This window comes from Phycodurus eques, chromosome 12, assembly GCF_024500275.1.
Source record: "Phycodurus eques isolate BA_2022a chromosome 12, UOR_Pequ_1.1, whole genome shotgun sequence".
NCBI lineage: Eukaryota > Metazoa > Chordata > Actinopteri > Syngnathiformes > Syngnathidae > Phycodurus > Phycodurus eques.
This window is the reverse complement of record NC_084536.1, coordinates 10,831,809-10,857,653: the sequence shown is the minus strand read 5'-3', so window position 1 is coordinate 10,857,653 and position 25,845 is coordinate 10,831,809. Positions and strand designations below refer to the sequence as shown.

Sequence of the window (25,845 nt, the reverse complement as noted above, 5' to 3'; positions counted from 1 at the left end):
GAACAATGAGTGTCACTGTGGTAATACACAACTTAAATCCATGTCTGTGTTTAGCGTGTGGCGTTGCCTCGCCGTGTGGCCAGACTGTACCCAGCGTATGGGCTCTATCTGTATGGTGAGGGTCTGTACGCCCAGGAAACCCGTGAGCTTCAGCTCTTTGGCGCCCCTGTGCTCTTTTTGCCTGGAAATGCAGGAAGCTACAAGCAAGGTAAACGCACTCATTGAACAGATGAAATTATTTTTTTCCAAGATTAAGTGGGCTACATGAATAAAATTTTCTTTAACATATTAACCAACAATCCTTCAATAATAAGGCTTTATCAAGGTTGACTTTTTTGCAAGCAAGGGAAAGTGCTCAAACCTGGCCTGATTGTCAGTTTGTGTGTACCCCGCTTTGTCGAAGTTTTGATCTTTTATCTCTTCGAAGCTCGTTCTCTCGGCTCAGTGGCGTTAAGGAAGGCGGAGCGTGCAGAAGGGGGTCTCCACTTCAACGTGTTCACCGTGGACTTCAACGAAGAAATGGTGGCCTTGTACGGTGGCAGTTTATGGCAGCAGACACACTTCCTGCACGAGAGCATCAAGGCCATCCTGAAACTTTACAAGGTCGGGCCTAAAATACTATCCACTTGTCATTTGTTACATGTTACAGTACCTTCATCCAAGAAAGGAGGCATATTATCTAATTTTTGTCAAAATATCCCAAGGATCATGAGTTACAGCACAGTTAGGTGAGTGTGTGCTGTTGCTGGCTGCTTGCAGACACTCCACAGATCCAACTTACTGTATGTATCTAGATACAAAACATTAAAAAGTAAATTTTCCATGCTGCAGTCGTTCCTTGCCATATCATGGTTCACTTTTTGCGGTTTCACTTTATTGCAGATTTTCAAATTGTACATATACATACATACATTTGGGCACTGTGATGGTGTAGATAAAGCGGTATACAGTCCATTTACCATTTATATATTGCGGTTTTTTTTGCTATATTGTGGGAATTTGTGGGGATAATTTTTCAAAATGGACTAATGTTACAGTAGGCTCATGTAGCAATAAGCATGACCTGGCAGAGAAGGGTTCCTACTGCAACCCTACTGCAAAGCACAACTGACTTCCAGAACCGCATGTCTTTGAACCCCAACTATTACATAAATATTGTTTGCTAATATAGCTTAGCACTCCTAGTTACAAAAGATTGTAATGTGGTCAAGGATAGACACAGCAGCCAGTGAATTTTTAATCGCGTCATTGAATAAATGGTAACAAAATAAATACATAGTCATACAATAGCTGCTATGGCCACAACTGACGCCAAGGAACGCTACGCGCAGAAGACTGGCTAACCTGAGCTAATGACAGCTAACTATATTCTTCTTCGTTTACACCCACGTCACTCAATAGGCTAGGTACAACGTTTTAAAGCCACACACATTCAAAGTCACAGATACTACAGTGCACAATGTGAGGATGGTGACCCCAAGTGGACAAAAATAATACCTGCACTTCACATGCATATTTTGCATTGGTCTAATGCATAAAACTTTAAAATATATATAAATGATAAAATAAATCTATGGCCGCTGTTTTGCGGATGTTCGTCCATCGCTAGGGGTTCTGGCACATAGCACACATGATAAACGAAGAACTACTGTAGCTTTCCTTCAAGGTTTTAACAGTCATTTTGTTTTTTAGCACCTGAAGACTCCTCCCCAGAGCGTGGTACTTGTGGGCCACTCCATGGGCGGCGTGGTGGCTCGGGCGCTGTTCATGTTGCCCCACTTCAACACCAACCGGGTCCGTCTTATCATCACCCAGGCGTCCCCTCACGTCGCTCCAGTGCTCGTCTTGGACCCATACCTGCTGGGTAAGAGGAATTCTCTGGCTAGACGGATGATACTGTACAGTATGTAGCTTCGTTTTACCCCTTTGTCTTCTCCTGTTCTGTCTTCGGTGCCAGATTTTTATTCTTCACTGAGGAAAAAGTGGGTGAAGCAGGCAGATGAGTTGAGGAACGTCACGGTCTTATCAGTTGGCGGTGGTCACCGTGATTACCAAGTGCGCTCTGGACTCATCTCTCTACCCTGTCTTCCGGGAGACCCGAGTAAATTGTCCCTGGTGGTGAGTTGAATAAATAATGGAAAAATTAGATCCACACATATTTGGACAGTGATAAAAGTTAGGTTTTTGCCTTGTATGCAATTAATTTAATTACCCTCCTGCTATCTTGCAGGTCAAAATTAACTGATAAAATCTTAAAAATCTAGAAAAACATGGCACAAACCTTATGCTGGCTGTATTTTTCTTTCTTTTTATCATGAATTTGAAAATCTATCTTTGAATTTGCAGAAAAAAGATAATGTTCCAGGCAGTAATTTGCCCGGTCTAAATCCAATAGAGCAGGTCTGTCAAACTCATTTTTGTCGCGGGCCACATTGTCGTCATGGTTTCACTCAGAGGGCCGTAGACTGTGAAACCATATAAATGTTTAGTCACCTCATAATATTATTACATACACACGAAAAAATGATGGATACCTAGTTTGGAAATCAGAAATCAAGGATAATAGTTTGTTCAACTATTGTTCAAGTTACTGTAAACAGAAAATGCTTGCAATGTCTCAACGATACTATTGTTATTATTTTATGAGAATTTGAGCAAGAATCATCGAAATTGACACAGATGATTTGCTTTCGCAGGCCACATGAAATGACGTGGCGGGCCAGATTTGGCCCCCGGGCCTTGAGTTTGACACCTGCGCAATAGAGCATGTTTTTCAATTATTGAAGGCAAACTCAATTAACATAGTTGTCTCTTGTGGAAAAACAACTCAAGGCTGTTATTTTCACAATCTAAACAGAGCAGGCATTTTACTTACTGAAGCTGTGGAAAAACAACTTGAGACTCAAGTTTGCTCGATGAAAATCCAATAGAGCATGCTTACCGAAGATGAAATCTCTTCTTCTTTTTTTTCTTTTTCCGTTAAGGGTTGCCACAGCATGTCACCCTTTTCCATGTAAGCCCATCTCCTGCATCCACCTCTCTAACACCAACTGCCTTCATGTCTTCCCTCGCTACACCTATCAACCTTCTCTTTGGTGTTCCTCTATCTCTCTTACCTGGCAGCTCCATCCTCATCACCCTTCTACCAATATGCTCACGCTCTCTCCTCTGGACGTGTCCAAACCATTGAAGTCTCCTCTCTCTAACTTTGTCTCCAAAACTTCTGACCTTGGCCGTCCCTCTGATAAGCTAATTTCAAATTTTATCCTACTTGGTCACTCCTAGAGAGAATCTCAACATCTTCATTTCCACCACCTCCAACTCTGCTTCCTGTTGTCTCTTCAGTGCCACTGTCTCTAATCTGTACATCATAATCCGGCTCACTACTGTGTTATAAATTTTGCCCTTCATCCTAACAGAGACTCTTCTGTCACATAACACACCTGACACCTTCCTCCCACCCCTTCCAACCTGCTTGGACTAATTTCTTCACTTCCTTACCCAACTCACCATTGCTCTGGATTGTTGGCCCCAAGTATTTAAAGTCCCCCACCCTCGCTCTCGTCTCCCTGTAGGCTCACTCTTCCCCCTCAACCCCTCTCATTTATGCAAATATATTGTCTTACTTTGGCTAATCTTCATTACTCCCCTTTGCAGTACATGCCTCTACCTTTCTAACTGTTCCTCCACCTGCTCCCTGATTTTACTGTAGCTCACAATGTCATCTGCGAATGTCATGGTCCACGGGGACTCCAGTCTAACCTCATCTAACCAGAGTCATTTTACACACCACCATTCTATGCTGTCTAGTCACACTCTCCCCTACCGCTACCTTACAGTCAGTAACCTTCTGATTACATCGTCTGCACAACATGTAATCCACCTGCGTGCTTCTACCTCCACACTTTTAGGTCACCCTATATTCCTGCCTCTTCCGGAAGAAAGTGTTCACTACAGCCATTTCCATTATTTTTGCAAAGTCACATTCAGTTCTAGGCTCTGTGCTTTCCTCTTCTCTTTCTGCCGAAGAACCCATTTTCCACCTCTCCTTCGTCTTTGACCCACAGTAGCTCAATCTCCACTGGTGCCCTGTAGGTTAACGGCACTGGTGACAGACATTGTTAACCCGGGCCACGACTGATCCGGTATGGAATTCTTTGGATGAATGCTCATATTTGTTTGGTAAAGTTTCAAGATGGATGACCTTCCTGACACAACCCTCTGCATTTATCCAGGCTTGGGACCGGTCTACAGTTTGCACTGGCTTGTGCCCCCCATAGGGCTGCATTTTACCGAAGACGAAATCAAAGTCAGCAATTAGAAACTTCTGTATGTAATATCTGTAATAACCAAATGCTCTAATTTGGTGAAAACTCTTGCAGTGTAACCTGAAGTCTGCTCTTCAATCACTTTGTGCTGGCGTATATAGTCAAAAATAATAAAATGCCATTGCATACCTTTCCATACTTTTTTTTTTTTTCTTCCCAAGGCCACTGCAGTTCCTAGGACCTGGGTTTCCACTGACCACCTATCCATTGTGTGGTAAAGGACACATTTGCTCTGTAGTTGTTTTATTTATTTATTTATTATTATTTTTTTAATGAAGATATCAAGCACACTGTATGCCTTTTTTCAGGTGCAAAGAGCTCGTTCTCGCTACTGTCAGGGCCTTCTTTGACCTCGTCGATCCAGAAACCAGACAGGTTCGTTGTGGCTGATACATTTGAATTTAAATTTCTGAGGATACATTTTGTTCTTTTTTTTTTTTTATAGTTCACAGACAACCCAGCTAAGAAGATTGCTGTACTTAACCACCATTTCATTCGACACCCTGTCCGAATGTTGGGGGACACTCAAGAAGCCTCTGTCTCCATGCTAGGTTAGTTTTCTGTTCACCTGATGGAGTCACATTCAGTCACGTTAATTTCTTTATAGTAATTTGAACCCTTTTGGATTATTACAGATGCTCCAGAGGCATGGAGTGAAGTGAACACTTTGCGTCTAGCATATACCACACCAAAGGTACTGCATACCTTAGTCCAGTACATTAAAGACATTTGCTGCCTTTTCTGTGTAACTGGACTTACTGTGCTTCCAGGAAGTAGAAGTCAAATACTTCATGTTTGCCCTTTCAAGTCGTAGGAAGGCTTACAGTGATTTCCACTGTCGGAGCAGCAACCAGGTGACTTTTGCAGAAACATTGTTGCCACTCTGTTATGTTCTGATAGTTTAACTCCTCTAAAGAACAAGCAGTATTGGAGATGGATGGATGCTAATACTATTGTAAGTTGTTAAAAGGGACATTATGACAAATGTACTTCTTAATTGCTTGATTACAAATAGTCAAGTCTCTGGAGTGCCGGCCCACTAATCAAGTTGGGAAATTTAACAACCAATATTTTGTTTGGTGTGCAGTGTAATTGGGCACGCTGCTCGCTGGGGGGTGTGTGTGTGTGTGTGTGTGCGTGCGTGTGTGTGTCCGCACGCGTGCGTGCAAATCAATACTATTGTTCTGTCCCCACGTCATCTGTTATTTTTATGCATTATCAATCAATTTAAAGTGATACCTGTATCATGAATATATATATCTGTGTTGGATCAACTTTGTCCCATTAAATCTGCCGCTGTGCCGCGTTCGCCTTCTCCAGCGATGGCTTCCTTTCAGCTTCCGTTGAGGCGCTTCCATGTTATCCGTGCAGCTCACTGGAGAGCGAGGCTAAACGTGCGAGCCTCCTTCAGCGGAGAGCTGTTTTTTTATTCTTATTTTTTTAATGCATGCAGCACTTGTCAGAATAAACGTAGAAGTATTTTATTCTTTGACCCGTTTTCATTCAAACGCAAAAATTCTGATTTGGCGTTAGTTTTTTAATTGGGAGTCGAGAGTCAGTCCGAATCACCTGAGTTGTTCGTAGCACTAGAAACTAGTTAAGATACATTTGAATATAAGCATGTTTAAAAAAACAAAACAAAAACATGGAATGTTGTCATGGTACAGTGCAGAAGGAGCTGGTCCACCATGAAGGTAAATGCGTACAGATTCAGTTCTGCCAATTACACGGCTTAGTCAGCCCATCATTTTATTTCTTGAATCAATCACGGCTCTGCGACCTTTGAAAAACTGTTTGAGAAGATAATGTCACCACAGTCGTTTTGCTTTTGTGAAGAATTAGACTTTTTGTTTGGTTGGAGGACACAGACTTCAATGTGGAAAGCTGGAGTTTTTGTTTTTGTTTTTTTGTTTTTATTTCCTGAAGAGAAGTGATTTTGGAGATCCAAGGATTCTGCCTGATAGTGTTGATATATCTTCCTTTAACGTACAGTCATCGAGTATCTCTATAATATACCATCACAACTGAGCAATCCTCATTGAAAATGTCATCTCAATAGAAGAGTTTAACTTTAACATGTACAGTCATCTAGTATCTGTATAATACAGTGGGTACGGAAAGTGTTCAGACCCCTATAATTTTTTCACTCTATTATATTGCAGCTTTTTGCTAAAATCATTTAAATAAATTTTTCCTCATATGTACACACAGCACCCCATCGTGACAGAAAAAAAACATAATTGTTGAAATGTTTGCACATTTAATAAAAAAGAAAAACTGAAATATCACACAGCCTTAAGTATTCAGACCCTTTGCTCAGTATTTAGTAGAAGGACCCTTTTGAGCCAATACAGCCATGAGTCTTTTTTGGAATGATGAAACAAGTTTTTCACACCTGGATTTGGGGATCCTCTGCCATTCCTCCTTGCAGATCCTCTCCAGTTCTGTCAGGTTGGATGTGAACCTTGGTGGACAGCCATTTTCAGGTGATGCTCCTTCCACTATGCTTCACTGTTGGGACTGTATTGGACAGGTGATGAGCAGTGCCTGGTTTTCTCCACACATAATTAAGAACAGTTCTATCTTGTTCTCATCAGACCAGAGAATGTTTTTTCTCAATATCTTGGAGTCCTTCAGGTGTTTTTTTAAGAAACTCCTTTCATGTGTCTTGCACTGAGGAGAGGCGCCCGTTGGGCCACTCTGCCATAAAGCCCCAACTGGTGGAGGGCTGCAGTGATGGTGACTTTCTAGAACTTTCTCCCATCTCCAGACTGCATCTCTGGAGCACAGCCACAGTGATCTTTGGGTTCTTCTTTACCTCTCTCACCAAGGCTCTTCTCCCCCGATTGCTCAGTTTGGCCGGACAGCCAGGCCGAGGAAGGGTTGTGGTTGTTCCAAATGTCTTCCATTTAAGGATTATGGAGGACACTGTGTTCTTAGGAACCTTACGTGCAGCAGATTTATTTATTTTTTTGTAACTTTGGCCAGATCTGTGCCTTGCCACAATTCTGCCTCTGAGCTCTTCAGGCAGTTCCTTTGACCTCATGATTCTCATTTGCTCTGACTTGCACTGTGAGCTGTACGGTCTTATATAGACAGGTGTGTGGCTTTCCTAACCAAGTCCAATAAGTATACTCAAACACAGCTGGACTCCAATGAAGGTGTAGAACCATCTCAAGGATGATCAGAAGAAATGGACAGCCCCCGAGTTAAGTATGAGTGTCACAGCAAAGGGTCTGAATACTTATGGCTGTGTGATATTTCAGTTTTTCTTTTTTAATAAATCTGCAAAAATTTCAACAATTCATTTTTTTATGTCAGTATGGGGTGCTGTGTGTACATTAAAAAATGAACTTAAATGATCTTTAGCAAATGGCTGCAATATAACAAATAGTGAAATATTTAAGGGGGTCTGAATACTTTCCGTACCCACTGTATACCATCACAACTGAGAAATCTCAATTGAGAATGTAATCTCAATAAAAGTGTAGATTTACTCTAATTCATTGCTGTACAACAGGACATGACCAGCTGGGTGTACGGCTGTGTGCACCGGAATGGTTCTTCATGGTAAGCATGCAATTATAGTCCACCAGTTTTAACATTCCACATGTAATATTGTCATTGTCCTGTAGCACAGTAGAAGTCTTTCTTTCCACAGTGTGCACACGGTGGATTTGTCCAAGGGGGCTGAGCTTCTCCCTCCTTATAAGGTCATTAAAGCACATTGCCAGTCAGAGTTCTGCTGTTGGTGGGTGTTGATGTGGTTTCTCTTACTCTATTCAGGTCTTGACGCTAAGTCTCAGTGACCTGTCTTCATTCACTCATCTGGTGGTCTCGGCCTCCAACTTTAATGGCAAAGAGGTGTGTACTTCACACAGAATTACATTATTAAATATAGATCTTTCCATCTTTACATGTCAGCAGCATACTTGTTGCTACAAATACTGCCTTGCCTCTATTGGGTTTAAGTCTGGAGATTGACTCGACCAGTCTTCATTCCTTCAAATAAAAGTTGATCCAGATGTATATAACTGGAAATAAAAGCTAAACTGTTGAGTTCTTCCTCATTAGGTCAAGCCAAAACATTTTCAGTCTACCACAAAAATAACAGAACTGGCCTCACTGTTCCAATACTTCTGGAGGTGCAGTGTGTATGTTTTACATGGTGTTATTACATGGTTAACTTGATATTGAATCATGTGGATTGCAGTTCACGGTGGAGTGCGAGTGGCAAAGGCACCAATCGCTGACTCTTTCGGCCCCTGTTCCACATGTTCTCTCCTTAGGTGAGTTGTGTTTCCTATTCTGATCGCCATTTAAGATGAGTGACATTACCATTTATTTTTATAGGTTTGTCAGTCAGCGAAGTGACAGTGAACTTTAGTGGACTTTTCCACACCATCGAGCTCCAACACTTTCACCAGGTATTTGGCAAGACATGGTCACCATATCCCGACTTTGTCACAGCAGTGTGGACATATTTTGTGTATTCAGGTCTATCAGGCTTTCAGAATTAACGTTGCAAGTCAGTGTAAGGTACAAAAAGGTAAGTCATATTACTTTTTCTTGAGTAAGCCATCTTTTGGCGTGAAAAGAAAACCTTTTACTGTTTTGTTTTTTTAAATTTGTCAGTCGGTGTATCACCCAGTGTCTACAGAATGAAGGTACCGTGGTTCCTCGAGGACTCCTTAATAACAGCCAGGTTAGTGATTATTAGTGTCTGGTGCTAAGTCGTCAGTCATATTCACATTTTAACCTGCTATGTGTGGTTATTCCACCAGTGTGCCATCAGTGACGGAAATTTCAGGGATGCTCCACACTAACCGTCTGGACAATGCGTCCAGTGTCCTCCTTCAGCTACACACTGCACCCAACTGCCAATATAAGGTTGTTTATGCCTACTTTTCGGTAATCCTTAGAGCACAGACACATTAAATTTACCTCCCCCCTGTTATGGCAGTTTCTCGAGAACACTGATCATTATCCAAATGTATCCAAAATGGAAAAAAAAAAAGTTAGTTTCATAATCAACTTAATTACTAACCATCCATCCATTCTCAATACAATTTATCCTGTTCAGGGTCGCGGGGCGCTGGAGCCTAGCCCAGCTGACTTTGGGGCGAAAGGCGGACTACACTCTGAACTGGTTGCCAGTCAGTCGCAGGGCACATATAAAAATATGTGAAATGAACCCTTTTCAGCCATGTTTACAGCAGGCATGGTGGAAGACTGGTTAGCACATCCGCCTCACAGTTCTGAGGTCCGGGGTTCAAATCCAGCTGACAAAAGAACACAACATTGCAAAAAGAAATGATGCAGAAAAGCTGAGAGACCATTTGGCTGCTCATGTCTCGAGATCAGTCTGGCATGCTCTTCTCTTGCTACACGAACAACTGTACCTCAACGGACCTGACTGTTAAACTCCTGAAGTTTGCGGCCGACACCACAGTCATTGGCCTCACCAAAGATGTTCACGAGTGTGCATATTGACAGGAGGTGGAGCAGCTGGAGCTTTGGTATGGCCAACACAACTTGGAGCTGAACACACTCAAGACGGCAGAGATGATCGTGGACTTCAAGAAACATCCTTCGCCACTGCTGCCCCTCACGCTGTCCAAGTGCACTGGGTCAACCGTAGAGACTTTCAAGTTCTTAGGAATTTGTTTCTCGGGACATGAAGGAGGAGACCAACATCAACTCCACCCTCAAAAAGGCCCAGCAGCGGATGTACTTCCTACGGCTTCTGAGGAAGCACAGCCTGCCACAGGAGCTGTTGAGGCAGTTCTAAACACCAGTCATTGAAGCAGTTCTGTGTTTATCCATCAAAGTCTGGTTTGGTGCTGCCACAAAGAATAAAATCAGACTGCCATGGACAGTCAAGGCCGCCAAAAAGATTATCAGTACCCATCTACACACTCTTGGGAAATTGCACGCTGACAGGACTAAATCAAGGGCATACAAAATCCTCTTGGACCCTTCCACAACCCAGTCACCACCTACTTCAGTTCCTTCGCTCCTCTAGGCGCTTATGAACAATGCAAACTAAAACCAGCAGACATTCCAACAGCTAATTTCCTCTTGCCATTAACTTCGTAAACATCCATCCATCCATTTTCCATACCGCTTATCCTCACTGGGTCGTGCTAGAGCCTATCCCAGCTGACTCTGGGCGAGAGGCGGGGTACACCCTGGACTGGTCGCCAGCCAATCACAGGGCACATATAAACAACCATTCGCACTCACATTCACACCTACGGGCAATTTAGAGTTTTCAATTAACCTACCATGCATGTTCTTGGAATGTGGGAGGAAACACACAGCCGAGGCTGGATTTGAACCCAGGTCCTCAGAACTGTGAGGCAGATGTGCTAACCAGTCATCCACCCTGCCGTGTACTTCGTAAATAGTTAACTTAAAATTTCATTGCAACGTGCTGACAAATTTGCACTCTCTGTCGGGACACTTCTACATTATTCGTACGCTCACTGTTTTATCATGCTGCACTATATGCATTGTGTTGTTGGTTACTATTGGCCACTCGTGTTTGAGAATTATCTGCACCATTTGCACAATTGTCACTGTATCAGATCATTGCACTATTAGTCACTTTAAATTGCTCTAAATTGCTTAAGGACTGCATAATTTGCGCAACTGTCTCAATTATCTCAATCACCACACAAGTGGTACACTTACATTGCTCCATGATTTTCCACAATCGTGTTTTTATGTCCCAATTGTATATTTCGTCATAGTGGCTGTTTGCTGTTATGATAGGCTCCAACAAATGGAGACAAGACATACCTTGTGTGTCTTGTAACATACGAGTATGAATAAAGGTAATTCTGCTTCTGATTACTGCAAAAGCAAAATGTGTCTATACATCTGATTAAAGCTTAGCTGAATGTTCCACTAGTTTAAGTTGTGTGCTCTGCTCTGTGCACCGGTCTCTTTTCCTGTATTGTGTATGCGCATCATCCGTGATCTGCACAGTCGATCATGGGAGATGTGGTTCGCTTCTCAGACCAGCCCACTGTATAGCGCCTGTTTGATACTCCCATGATTCCCTGCCACGTCACAGACAACCAACTTAATCGAGTAATGCTTTACATCATTCATTCTTAAAAGTGCTTCATCCATATGAAGTCTGCTGTGCTTGCAGCCAATGCGTTATATCCTAGTATCGATACAATCGATTATCTTTAAAAATGATTTTAAATTCATTTTTTAAAATTATTATGTTGACTTGATCTCTATAATCTATAATCAAAGTTTTGTCTTTTCTCAGGTCTCAGTGAGGACGTCATTTCCCAAGGTGTTGGGACAGGTATTTTTCTTTTTTTGTTCGTGGTATTCATTTTTTTAATATTTTGACACTTTTGGATAATTAAAGATGGCCCCGGGTCAAATTGGCCCCACACCATTCTTGTTCTTGGTATAAAACAAACGTACTAGAAGGGTTGCAGTGGGCTATTCAGATAATCTGAGCTTTCGTTTGCGTTGTTTACATGCTGTTTACAGTTACCAGGAAAATGTAGCTGTTTCCTCTCACAGATCCTGCGCTTCTTCGGCCCCATGGTGCCAGTGTACACGACTGTAACCCTCCTGCTGGCCTGCGGTTGTCAACTGTCCACCATCAGGAAGTTGGGGAGACCTGCAGACATTAGCCTCGTGCTTGGCAAAGGCCTGCAACCACATAAAGTCAACATGTCTGTTTATATCCTGCACATTCTATTGAGGTAGGTGTGGTGGTGCTGCGGTGAGTTTGTACGAGAATGTGAAGAAGTTTAAGTCTTCTCTCCCCATCAGTTGTACTTGGTTCAAAGACATATGGTCGCTGCTTTGCCTTCCCCTGATGGATGTCACCCCTCCCATCTTCCCTGATACGGCGGTTCACAACGGTACAACGCCATGTGCAGAATGGTCGTACATCCTGCACCCGCTCCTCTACATCTTCGGCGCTGCGGTGGCATTTTGGGGCAGCATGCTGATCCGACTCTTTACGCAGCTAATTTCGTTGATCTTAGCTGTGCTGTACAGGTATGAACGCTGCCGTTGTCCCACACTAATGATGCACCGAAAATTCAGCCAGTGAAATGTTTCGACTGAAAATTGCCCAAAAGTGCATTTTTGGTTTAATAAAATGGCCGAAACAGGATGTTGTTATGACACAAGCAAAAACTGTGGCGAGCCCACGGTCATATAATATTTAAAAAATAAATAAATAAATAAAAATAAATGGTGCATCCACATTGAACAATAGCCCAACCTGGCTGCTTTTTGCAGTTCGGGTGCGAAGGGGAATGCTTGTTGCCCCCCCCCCCCAGCTACTTACGAGATACAGGGCACGTGGCTAAATACGATGCCGAGCCACAGGGGCGAAAGTGTGCTTCGCGTCCGGTGTCGAGGCAGCAAGTCACGAAGCAAGGGGGAATGCTTGTTGCATGCTATGCCGCAGCTACCTATGAGCGACAACCAAAGCCTGGTACACACGTAAATTTTCAAATCTTAAAAGATTTTTTTATCTGTGACACATAAAGATTAAAAACAAAATCATGCATTTAACAGTTTTGATCAGATTGTGTGTGGTGTGCTCTGATAATGTCAACACCGAACACCACATACATAAAAATTCTGTTCTGCTGCCGATTTCGAAATCTGGTTGTTTGTTTGTATGTGCCATGCGATTGGCTGGCAACCAGTTCAGGGTGTACCCCGCCTCCTGCCCGATGATAGCTGGGATCTACTCCAGCACGCTCGCGACCCTAGTGAGGAGAAGCGGCTCAGAAAATGGATGGATGGATTACGATTATAGTATAATGAATATGTTGTGCAATTGAACAGTATGCAGAATTATTTTTAACCTATTATATAATATACTGCAATAACTGTCCCGCAGTAATGCTGTTGACATAATTTTAAAAATATGGAAATTCAGACAAATTGTTCTTGAAGTGAACTTGTATATAAGAGGGCAACTCTGCAGTCAAATGCCATTTTACTAATATCAAAATAGTAGTTTATTTCAGTGTTTTGGTTTTCGGGCTTGGTTTCCTCATTTTCAGTTTTCGGTTTCAATGAGGAATTTTCATTTTGGTGTATCACTATTCCCGCATCATATTGTGGTTAACTTTTTCAGTCTCTGTATCGCAGATTTTTAAATCGTACGTATCTGATTTATACAACTGCAGTTCAATGGTAAAGTAGACATGGTAATTCAGTATAGCCTACCACTGCTAGTTAGAACAAATTGAAATCCCACCAGAGGTGATCAAGGATAGACACAGCCGGTGCACTTTGAATCGTTTTCATCGCAGAATCGCCTACACTAAACCAGTAAACAGCCTGTCGCTATCCTGGGCCAACAATAGCCACCTCTACATTCTTATTTACTGACTACCAAATAACTCAACAGGCCAGACCTCCACTTTATATACTTGCAGTCATGTATGCAAATTTCAAATAAACTTTATTTGTTGAATGCATCTCAAGATTCGAATTAACCTTGCTGGTTGCCATCCTGGGACAGTCTACTTTCTCTCAGAAGTGGACTGGTTGCGTTATAAGAGAGAGCTTATTTAATATAAATATTTCATAAATGCGTAGCATTGACGACCCTGTAGGCCTATTATTAGTAGGCTTTTATTTTGAAGGTAGCTTTCGCTTTATTTATTTATTTTGTCCAGCAGTTCATCTGTGACGACAGAGTTGCAACTAGGATGCGCTTATTCTTCGTGGCTCATGAAGGCGACTCGCAAATGGCAAGTACGTCAACAATGTCTACATAAAGCACACCAGCTGTAAATTTGGATACATTTTGAAACTTTTTCAAACATTTTGAAAGTTTTCATATTTACAATAAATTTGTGCTGTAGGCCACCAGATATTTGTACTTTTTAGGTCACCAAAAAATTACAAGATATTCATTTTGTACTGCACAGTAATATGGGTGCTTATGGCCATAAAAAAGTGTTTCAATGTACCGGACAATCGGCTCTATTGGAGGGCCCCTGCCCCTATTAGTTGATTTTATCAATGTTCCTCTCCACATATATTATTTAATTTTTATTTTCAAATACTGCCAAAGAATGAAATGAATGAAAAGAGTGAGAGTGATGATGTAAATATGAACTCAATGGCATTAAGAAAAAAAAAAAAAATCAATTTTGATGGTTAAACATGCAATAGGTCACATTGACCCATGAATATTTTTCCACCAAAGAAACAAACAGGAGGGTTGTTGATCATGATTGTTCCATGTTGTAGACCGTCCATCTCAAGAGACTGCGGCACTCTGCGAATGCGGACCCAAGTTCTCGTCACGCTATCTCTTACGGTTGTGGGCTGGACAACCTGTGGAGTGCTGTCAGTCATGGCTGCCTATTTGTTTCACCTATACAGGGTAAGTGTGTAGATGCTCAGAATGTGGTCATACATACATTTTTGGGACTTGGAAGCATTATGTTTGATTATCTTTATGAAGGCTGCTGGTATCACGCATCAATACTTAAGGCAAAACAAATTTACATTGAGGAAGTCCTCTTCGCCAATTGTTGGCGCTACACTGTGGCGGTTTGACAGATCAGTGAATAATCGTGTGTCAGAAAGAAAGAAAGAGGTGTTTGTTCACAATTGAAATTTCATGTATCAAAAGTACTAGTAGTATCGGTTAGTACTCAAGAGTGAATACTAGTATCGGCCAGAAAAAAAGTGGTATCGAACATCCCTAGTTTTAACCTGTATTAAAAAAAACAAGTGAATTATCCTCATTAAAACATGATCTGTAGGAAATAATGCTCTAAATATTGATTGAAATGGTTGAAAATGTAATTAATAAGATATAAATACTGTTTACAGCTAGCCCCCACATGTTCACAGCCTATTGTTCTTGTGCTCAGACCCAAGCAATAAAAATATTGTTTTGCTGCCATCTTCTGGTAACTTTGTGTTTGTGCGTTGAGGAGCTTCATTTAGACAAATGTGGTGCTTTACTGGCATTTTGTGGCATCTATAGGTGATCATAAACCTTTTGGACGGGACCTCAATTACTAGCAGATTCTTGGGAGCTTCGCAGGAGTTAACTGCATTTAACAGTAACAGGAGGGTTAACTCACTGCAACATATTTGCTATTGTGTGTCCAGGTACTGAGACTACAGATGACAGAAAGGTCCTTGCGTCACATTCTCAATCTGGTAAGACAAACTGAACACATGCCGCAATTTTTCATGTATAATACACACCCCTAAAATCTATGTATAAAGCCCATCATCGATTTACTGATATCCATATGCTCAAAACATGAATTATTGTCTGTATATTATTAGGTTTTTTAAAGAAATATTCTGCTCTGTGTGTATGTGCTGCTGTAATTGTTTTTGTTTTTTTTTGTCGAATGTTTGTGTTCCTTTGTAGGGACAGTCTAAAATGCTTAATGTAAAAAAGCTTAACATGCAAAAACTGCAATTATTTATTTATTCATTCATTTTCTGCTTATCCTCACTAGGGTCGCGGGCGTGCTGGTGCCTAGCCCAACTAACCTTGATCGCCAGCCAGTCGCAGCTACAACTAATCATAACCAAAATTTATTTGGACATCTGTTCTTGTGCCCAGTAAAACCTCTGACAATATCAAAACGTAATCCCAAATATTTTGGATTTTATAGACAAGCGTTTTTCCTCTCCATAGGCGCTCACTACAGAGGAAAAACCTTACCATTGCTTAAAGTCACAAAACTGTGGTCACCAAAGTTATGTATAATACGCTCTATCAACTTTTGATAAAAAGTTTTCTTAAAAAAAAAAAAAAAAAAAAGAAGCCCATTATAAATGTGAAATTACAATAACTGCAATATAATATTTTAAGAGCAAGTCTTTAGCGTTCCTGAAACTGTTTACAGGCACCTCAGAACCACAGAGAAAATTACAGACCGGAGGCCAAAGAAAGTAATGACATGCCACTGCTGTCGGAGTGGGCTCTACGGGAGGCCCAAGATGACCTGCAGCTCCATCTGTGTCTGTCGGCTCTCTTTACTGTACCTGTGATGCTCAGCACACCCTCGCTTATCCACTGGATCCGCAACCTGAGGTACGATGTTTCACCATTATGATGTGACAGAAAGTGCAGTAGCCACAGGAAGGTGTTTGCAAAGTAATACTGTCACCGAGTGGAGTTTTATTGGTGAAGAAAAATCTCACGACAAATGTTAAAGTTACAGTGATTCCTTGAGATATGTATTTAATTTTTTCCATGACCAAGGTTATAACTTAAAACACATTTCAAATCATCTTTCCTCATTGAAATGAATAAAAATGCCATTAATCCATTCCACCCTCCCCAAAGAACTCAACAAAACTTTGTTTGTTTTAATAAAAAAATACTACTCTATAATAATGTACTTGATAAAACAGTACAGTAATAACATACAGTATGTCGACAACGGCGAGCAAGGGAAGTGAAGTGCTGGTCACAATACACAATCCTATTGGTCGATGTCAAGGTGCGCTGTCGGAGAGTTGTCATTGATATGTCACACTACAGGAAAGATATCCAAAAACTCAAAAGTTAGACTTTTCATTTTGGCATCGTAGGGCTATCGTTGGGTCAAATTCATTGGTCGTGTATTATGTCACACTACAAGAGGTTTGTCGTTCCCGACAAAATATGTCGGGCCCGATCTGGGAAATCGCCGGCGATAGCTAATCGGGCAAATATCGGGGCTAAACTCCTATACTCTGATCAAGGCATAAATCTGTGTTCCAGCAGGTGGTGAACACAGACCATTTCTGTCTTCTTATCCTTTCCGGCTGATTTTTTTGGTCATCTTTGTATTTTGTCACTGCTTTCACGCCTAGATGTAGCATGAGGCAGTGTTTACAACCCACAGAAGTTGCTTACGTAGTGCAGCTCATCTAGATTGGCACATCAATGCCAGCTGTGGCAAGAGGGTTTGCTGTGTCTGTCAGCACAGTGTCTAGAGCACGGAGGCGATTTCAGGAGACAGGCCAGTGCACTAGGAGACATGGTGGGGGCCATAGGAGGGCAACAACCCAGAAGCAGGAGCGCTACTTGCTCCTTTGTGTAAGGAAGAACAGGAGCAACACCGCCAGAGCCCTGCAAAATAACCTCCAGCAGACCACTAACGTGATAGTTTCAGCTCAGGAGGACTTAGGAACTATATATCGTTAGAAGTTTGTTTCTGCGCTATAAATTTTGTAGGTAATGTGCCCAAACTTACCTACAATGTTGCCCGGGAGCCAAATAAATGCAAAAAACAAATGTCCATGTGACAAGCTTAAAGGAATTGAGAAATGTAGTTTTTTATGTAAAATCACAACCCATTGATAGCGCCACAAACGGGCATTGTCTCGATGCTACCCAGAGGCTCATTACGTTTGTAAATATCCTCCAGTCCACGCCGTTTGGAGACTCAAGAGTGCTGTTGGAATGTACACTCTCAGTACAGTGCTGGGGCATCAGATAGTATTCCGAACGCACCTTACACGCAGCACCGCAACCATACGTGCCACCATCTTGGTTTGTATTAGCGCTTTTAGGATTCCCTCGCTGCTTTGCCACATAAGTAAAATGAGGGGGATAATGTGTGTGTGCCTATGAACCGAACGGGACACACAGTGACCGAACCAAAACAGTCGAACCGAACCGTTTTGATGGTTTTCAAAAATATTCTAACCCTAATACACTGTATATAAAGTGGAACCTTGATATAACAAACTAGTAGGGGTTGTCTGTTACATTGAAGTACTTTTTTTTGTTTGTTTGTTTTTGTGGTCATATGCACCCATATTACTGTAGAGTACAAAATTGTTTTGTAGTTATGTGGCCTAAAACACCTAGTACAGTACACAATTATTGTAAATAAATATAAAAAAGCTAGAAAATTTTAGAAAAGTTAAAAATGTTATCCGTTAGCCCTATGCAGCATAATGTACCCGCATTGTTGGTCTTTTGGTTTTCTTGCCGTATATGCAGAGCGAATGGGCAGACTTCGACCCCCCCCCCCCCCCCCCCCCAGCTTAGCATCGCAGTCGACACAGAGCTCTAAATGGGGGTTTCGTATCTACCAATACATATCAGTGCATATCTCAATGTGGCTAACGGCTAACACAATAGGGGATGAAGGACAGTTGGGAGGCAAATTTAATGGGAAAATGGAAGCCGCGACAAAAGCGTAGTTTTGTGCAGACTGCGAAAGAAGGAGTTTGCATACTATCAGAGCACTTCAATCCTCCTGTACAATCTGAATGTAAAACATGCCGGAGTAAGCACAGAGAAAGCTGGAGCTAGCCGTCACTGTACGTGTTCTAAGAGGTGTCTGCAAACCAAACTCAAGCAAGTGCCAAATCTAGTAAGTCAAAATTGGAGAAAGCACGAATTCACTCGCAAAGTGGATTACTCTGGACTATAGACCAATAGTAGTAGTAGTAGTAGTAGAAGAAGACTAATGATTACAAAATGTGCAACAGATAGCGACATGCGATCCAAATTTTCAACTGCCATGCTGAAAGACTATTTCGGGCAAAATTCATCAACTTTGAGATACTGTAACGCAAGCAAAATTGGATGCATTGCAGAAAACTCAATATGTGGCTCTGACTGGGGATCATTGGACGTCCGTTAGTAATACAAACTACGTCTGTGTCACTGCACACAGTGCTGATGTCACAGACGGGACATTCATACATGCATTCATCTTCAGTACCCCTTATCTTCACTTGGGTCGCGGGTGTGCTGGAGCCTATCCCAACTATCTTTGGGCGAGAGGCGGGGTATACCCTGAACTGGTCGCCAGCCAATCACAGGGCACATATAAACAAACAACCATTCGCACTCACATTCACAGCTACGAGCAGTTTTGAGTCTTCCATTAACCTACCACCCACGTCGGTTTGAGAGTAACCTTCAACAATGAGTGGCAATAAACAACTTGAAGTCTATTTTTTTTAAGAACTGTTCATTATCTGCCTAACTGCTGCTTGTTGTGAAGTGAGTTGAGTATCCAAAACCTTTGTCACAATGCTCTGGGTTCCTTTGCAGGTACTCCACCCAGCTGGATCCCGACCCCTGTTGGCCGTACTTTGTACCTCTGATTGTCGTGTACGTACTGCTTATTAACTGCGACACTCTGATGCTCGCCAACAGGTAGTATGCACCTGCAAACCCGAAACTCTTCCACACCATCCCAACATGCTCGTCACCTTTTTTTTCTTTTTTATTCAGTAAACTGCTGCAATTTACATCCTTCCTCCCGTTACCTGTGTCCGTCGCTATGGTGATCTTCTCCCCGCTTCACCTGTACAGAGTGATGTACTTCCTCTTGGGAGCCCTCGTTCCCTTGGCATTGTGTTGTGTCCTCTGACGGTATCTGGTTCTGTTTTTTATTTTATTTTATTTTTTTTGGGGGGTAACAAGCCCCACTACGCGAAGCTCTTTTTGTGAACACTTGGTGATATTGTCTTATTTGTTTACCTCGGAGCAGAGCCGTAGACATACCTTACTCTGTGAACCGCCTTCTCGATAGACAGTGGTACCCCGACTTACGAGTAACCAGAAATACATATTTTGTGTATTTAACCAAACCACATAACTTAAGAAAGTCCGCTAGCTTAATGCTAACACACAGTGCAAAACACCATAGGCGAGTGAACAAAACTCGCATTGATGTTGCAGTATCTACAACAACCCTTTAAGCAGCGGAAATTTTAACACTAATTGTGCAACAACATGTAGACAGACACTATAGCAATGCACACAGGTATATGCAGTGGAACCCTGCATATTTGAGGTTCAGCATTCACAATTTTTTCCTTGCTATTTGTGGAAACCCCTGCTTATATGCATTTTTTTTTTTTTTAAATATTTTTTTTATCTGATATCCGTTTATTCGCAGAACCCTCTGCTTATTTGCATTTTATTCCCTGGTCCTCAGCTGATTTTTTTTTTTTTTTTTTTTTCTTCATTTATTTTATAGCAATTGCAACGTAATGGTAATTATTTGCAGTCAGGCTCTGTGCCTGTCCCCAGTGAACAGCGGGTGTCCACTGTCTTCTTTATCCTTCGTGAAAAATGACTAGTATTACTGCAGCTTACTGAGCTTTGAAGAGACTATCTTCTTTCTTTCTGGTGGCAAAGGCACACACACCATAAGGAGCAGTACAATGTTCAATGGGCATTGAAGCATGGAATCATGATGCACAAACTGTTTAATACTTTACATTCTCTTAAATTATGTTGTTACTGTATGTTTTTCTGAAATACAATACTGTAGAGTGCTAGTTTTCATATTAAAAAAGGATTAACGGGGCACTGGAACGGCTTAATGCTTTGTGTTCCTGAGCAAATGAAACTCGTAAGTCAAGGGACCACTGTATTTGCATGAAAAGCTCCACTCTTAGAGCATGTGGAAGAGTTGCTGCCAATTAGGACCAATCTGGTGAACCAAGTTTGCCTTCCGCTGTACATCTATAGCTCTGCAACCGTGTTACGCTGCTGATACTTAAGCTTATCGACAGAGTTTTAGTGGTTTGAATGTTTTTGTTTGTTTGTTGTTTTTTTTGTTTTGTTGGTGTTGTGATGCTGTTCATGCACTGTTAAAAGTCCTACACTGCCTTTACCAACGGGCTGTTGAACCTCGGCCTCATCCGTTGCCAGTTGTCATGCATTCCTTGAGAGAACCCAAAGTAACCCATGTTTACACACACAGGCCAATGCAGTACAGTAGTCCACATGTGAAGAACAGAACAGTAATTGCTGCTCAATGAAATGTACAACATACGAAAGCCTTCACATCCTTCCCCCTCCCTTCTTATCCTCCTTGTCCCCTTCTCCTGTCCTTCCTCATCATCCTAGTCCTTTTCTTTGTCTTTCTGCTCTTCCTCCTCAGTCTCCTCTTCTCCCTCTGTCCTCTTCCTTGTCCTCCTCCTCATCCTTCTTTTTCCTTGTCATTGTCTTCTTCCCCCTACTCATCCTCCTGCTCTTCTTCCTCCTTTTCTTTCTCTTGCTCGTCAATCTCCTCGACTTCCTCTTCCTTGTCCTCCTCCTCCTCCTCTTCCTTTTCCATAGCTTCTCCTTTTCGTCTTCCTCTTATATTCCCTCCTACTTCTCCTCTCCTTCCTAGTCCTCCTCTCACTCATCTTTTTCCTAATCCTACTTTTCATCACTGTCGCTTTCATCCTCCTCTCCCCTTCTTCGTCTTCCTCTTTTTTCCTTGGGAGGTTAGATTTTGCCTCTTCTCCCGCAGCTCTGATCCTAAGATACTGAACCCCCAGTTGCAGAGTTGGATCACTGGAGTGCCTGCCCAACCCATCAAGTGTGAAATTACTTAACCCAATCTTTCCAGACACCCAACTATTTATATACAAGCAATAAAAAGCTGTTTTCCTTTATGTCCCCTTCAAAACTGTGACATAATATGTCTCCTTAAAGTTGAATATCAGTTGACCTCTGTCTGTGTGGACACCAGATGCCTTCAGATCCTGAATGGAGTGTAGATCTTCAGCCATTTGTCAGACCTTAGAGCATTCCGCTCAGTTTCGCAGCCTCCTTCACGCAACTGAGGCTTGATGGATAAATGGATATTTGTAGTCCCTGCCAAGCAGCACGACTACCGTTGTTATAAGACTACATTATTTTATTGAGAAGCTTCTCTGGTCTCATCAATTGTACATGCTACTTAGGTTGTTTGGTTAAAACACTATGTCCGTGTCGTGGATATTTAACCAAGTAAATCATTCCCTGAATATTTTTTTTTTAAATTGACAGTGACTGTTATTAGTAATGTGTTATTACTGATATGATCACAAATCACTACACTGTCTTTTTTTTTAAGGAAAGCGTGAAAATGTACAAGTGCTTTTAATGTTCAACCTCATCAAACTATTTCAGGTTATTGCGACACAAATCCATTTCGTGTTCAATTTCCATTCATACAAAATTTTTGTGGTTTAAACACAAACTGGATGTCCCACGAGCTTTAGTAGTTAATAACAGGCATTTCAAATTTCCTAACCCTCCTGTTGGTTTGCAGCAAGAATATATGTATGTTTCATTGTCTAAAAGTGTCAGACATGGAAAAAATCCTGATCAACATTGTTTCCCATTAGCAACTCCATTACTAACTATTTCATTGAAAATATGTGAAATCGATTATATTTGTGAAGCCTAGTAGAGGGCGTTTCATTCCGAAGATTGAGTCAATTTTACCCTCAACATAATGGAATTAAATGGTTACCTAATACAGAGTACCCTGAAATTCAATAGAAACCACTGAGATGAGCTGGAGTGTCATAATGTTAAATGTGCCCATTGTGAGTCCGTAGCGGTCCTTAATTGAACCATCTGGCGTGCTCGTTAGCCCGTTTTAACGATCCTATTATGTTGCCGGTCAAATTTACCCATTTTAAAGTAAAACTATAAATATTGATTGAAATCATGAGGAACGTTATTGGGATTGTTTTAGTTTCTGACGCTTGGATAATGAAACATGCCCCGGGTCAAATTGGCCCAGGAACGTTATTGTTGCTCCTGAGAAAATTAACAGGAGGGTCCAAAACAAACAAATGCACAATTTATTAGGTATGTAAAACTGAACCCAATCCTGTATACATGCATTTGCAGTAAATTGTCCGTTCATCCGATACTACTCTATGTTACTTCATTTCCATTGTAATTTTATTAATCGTTCTGGATGCTAATCACTAATTGTTGGTTTTAATACCGATGCACAAAATGACCAAAAGATTAATCCTGCAAATAGAGGAGACAGAACCTACTTTTCATAGTTCTGTTTCTGGATATTTTCCTGCACATGAACTACACACGAAGCATGTCCAACACTTGTGTGCCTCTCTGCTTTGCTTAACCCTCCTGCTACGTTCATTTCTCAGGATCAGCACAAACGTTGACCCAGGAGTGTGTTTAATAATACAAAATTGTTATTAAATCCTCCCTAGACATTGTTGGTATCTCAGTATTGAACTAAACTTGCAAATATGTAAAATGAAACATTGTATATGTTCATTGGACATATGAAGCTAAGTAGAAATTTCATAGCGATGAACAATGTTACACTATGTAGCAAGAGGGTTAATCTATACCGCGCGAACATTACACCACATGAGCCGGGTGTGTGAAATCATTTAATTTCAAGTGCCTCTTTGGAAAAATACCAACCCGTGTCGTCCTTTGGAAAGGCAGCAAGTGGGACTCGTTCGCTGGATGTTGTTGACAAACGTATACTGTAATCATGACTATAAAAAGCTGTGTGATGTTGTGCCAACTCTTTGTGTTTTGTGGTATCAATGCATATGTGGATGTGTTATTAATCTTAGCCACATTTGGAAGAGGCCTGCTTCTGATCCGACATCCAATTCCGGGTGTTTATTTTTATTTTTTTTTGTACTTTAATTCTGCCTCTTGAAAACCCAAAAAATTTAATTGTGTCACTTGAACCATGCAGTGTGAAACCAGGTGTAGAAAACCAGGAAGTACCTTCGCTGTGTGTACTCCATGGTTAAGGCCTATACGCAATGTAACTCAATGACAGTTTTTTTGTGCTATTGTGTTTGTCAACTGTTTGATGTGAATCAAATGAAAAACGTACACGGCGAATTAATCACATGGACACATTTGTTGGTACCCTTTAAAAACCCACAAACCCGGCCTTTGGGATAATTTGAAACTGATGTGTAATTAAAAAATAAAAACAACTAGTGAAAATCAGGCTTTTTTTAAATTATTATTATTTATTTTTTTTATAAATGGTCTACCTGAATAATTAGTAAAACAAACAAACAAAAACAACTAATGAAAGTGGCCTAGATAAAAATTGTGGGGAGAAGTTTCTGACACGGGGGGGGGGCAGCACATTTTTCTCACGAATGTATTTGTGCCCGGGACTGGTGCATTTCCTTTCGCTGCTGATGCCGTTGTGTTGTGACGTCTGCATTTATTGTGAGCGATCTTAGCCACCATACGAGTGCCTTGATATTCTTGAGATTTCATTGCACCCTGCACAGATTCAAGATAATCAGTGCCGAAAGTAGCAAGCAGCCCCCACAACAAAACTGAGCTTCCTCTGTGTAGGTACAATTTTCAATAGTGTATCATTATAAAAAATAATAATAATTATAGCAACCTTTGGTTTGGTGAATTACAAACTATTTCAATGTAACTGCAGATATGCAGGAATGCAGGAGAAAACTCCTCAAATCTGTTGAATGCAGCATACTGGTTGTCATTGACAATAAGTTACCACTGGATGGCGGCCTATTCTAAGACACAGGATAGCGCTGTAGTTTGAACACCTTCAAGTTTACTATAATAGCACAACCTGAGGATCTGCCCTGTAGTTATAGGCTCACAGCTGGCAATACAATGGCTACAAATCGTCTGCACACCCCTGTTCAAAGTCCCAAGTTTTGCGATTTAAAAATGAGACCCAAGATAAATATGTCAAATCATTCACCACAAATAATATGACCTATTACTTGTACAACTCAATTGGGGGAAAAATAAAAATAAAAAAATCCGGGGGGGGGGGGGAATAAACAACTGAGATAATGACACTGCTCCCCACCAAAAGAACACCATACCTACAACAAAGCATGGTGGCAGCATCATGCTTTGGAGTTGTTTATCGTCAGCTGTAATTGGAGCCTTGACTAAGGTGCAGGCAATAATGACCATTTGAAATGGCTTTCAGTGTTCGCACAAAACCTTCAGGTTTCTTCGAGAAAGCAAAAATATGTCAGGAAAAGCCTCCTAGAACATCTGGAATTCATTTGTGGTGAAACAGTCACTAAATGATGGCATGTGTGTGCTGACTCCCATATAACGTGGGGTTAGATGCCATCGGTTAATTCTGAACACCGCGGTATATTCAGTTAAAAGAGGGTGTGCACACTTGTGCAACCACATAATCTGTTATTTTTTTACTTCCCTTCTCGAAAGGAGTTCAATGATTCAGCTTGGTCTCATTTTGGCATTTGAACAAGGGTGTGTAGATTTTTAATGTCCACTGTAAATGCTTCCCTGGTAAAAGGTTAGCCCCAAACTGTCAGCCGATCTTTTTGTGAACGCTCACTGGAACTACTATGATGCGATATCTAAAACAAGCCAAATAACAGTTCATTTGGGTTTCACAGCAGGCAACATGTAGTCATAACGTGTTTTACCACCCCCTCGCCTCGAGACATTTCATCTACTCACACGCATAAAATGTGCACATCCTTCACCAACACCTGCCTGCTTTTGTTTTCCATTACTACCAGATCAAACTCTGTGTCCTACTGTTGCTCTAAGCATATTCTTGCAGTGTGGAACAGTCCCCTTAGTGTCGTGGAGGCAAAGTGATGGTGATTGCAAACTGCTGCCTGCCATCTCTGCTCCCCAGTTGTCCTTCTGCTCTGTAGGAACTCCAATCATGTGGAAGACAAAATTGGCACGCTAATATTGGCGAACACTGAGCTTCAGAATTGGGGTTTTCATTAGGATTCTGGG

The 25,845-nt window shown here is 41.5% G+C and overlaps 1 protein-coding gene across 3 annotated transcripts in view; it reads left to right on the top strand.

The window, feature by feature from the left end:
* The window catches only part of pgap1 (post-GPI attachment to proteins inositol deacylase 1), a 29,020-nt gene extending 4,957 nt beyond the window's left edge, over positions 1-24,063 (top strand). The window contains exons 2-26 of one of the 3 annotated variants that reach the window (XM_061692398.1): positions 55-208; positions 428-603; positions 1,693-1,864; positions 1,958-2,118; positions 4,490-4,542; positions 4,637-4,703; positions 4,774-4,879; positions 4,964-5,022; positions 5,099-5,182; positions 7,849-7,898; positions 7,990-8,041; positions 8,115-8,192; positions 8,542-8,617; positions 8,682-8,755; positions 8,826-8,877; positions 8,964-9,033; positions 9,113-9,218; positions 11,617-11,655; positions 11,883-12,067; positions 12,138-12,368; positions 14,595-14,730; positions 15,471-15,521; positions 16,226-16,413; positions 19,384-19,488; positions 19,567-24,063. In XM_061692398.1, coding sequence (XP_061548382.1) covers positions 55-208; positions 428-603; positions 1,693-1,864; positions 1,958-2,118; positions 4,490-4,542; positions 4,637-4,703; positions 4,774-4,879; positions 4,964-5,022; positions 5,099-5,182; positions 7,849-7,898; positions 7,990-8,041; positions 8,115-8,192; positions 8,542-8,617; positions 8,682-8,755; positions 8,826-8,877; positions 8,964-9,033; positions 9,113-9,218; positions 11,617-11,655; positions 11,883-12,067; positions 12,138-12,368; positions 14,595-14,730; positions 15,471-15,521; positions 16,226-16,413; positions 19,384-19,488; positions 19,567-19,705 — 2,664 coding nt within the window. In that variant the 3' untranslated portion in view covers positions 19,706-24,063. Of the gene's footprint in view, positions 1-54; positions 209-427; positions 604-1,692; positions 1,865-1,957; positions 2,119-4,489; positions 4,543-4,636; positions 4,704-4,773; positions 4,880-4,963; positions 5,023-5,098; positions 5,183-7,848; positions 7,899-7,989; positions 8,042-8,114; positions 8,193-8,541; positions 8,618-8,681; positions 8,756-8,825; positions 8,878-8,963; positions 9,034-9,112; positions 9,219-11,616; positions 11,656-11,849; positions 12,068-12,137; positions 12,369-14,017; positions 14,094-14,594; positions 14,731-15,470; positions 15,522-16,225; positions 16,414-19,383; positions 19,489-19,566 lie in introns of those variants that run through there. The other 2 variants (XM_061692397.1, XM_061692399.1) reach the window with 2 other exon arrangements.
* The last annotated feature ends 1,782 nt before the right edge of the window (positions 24,064-25,845 follow it).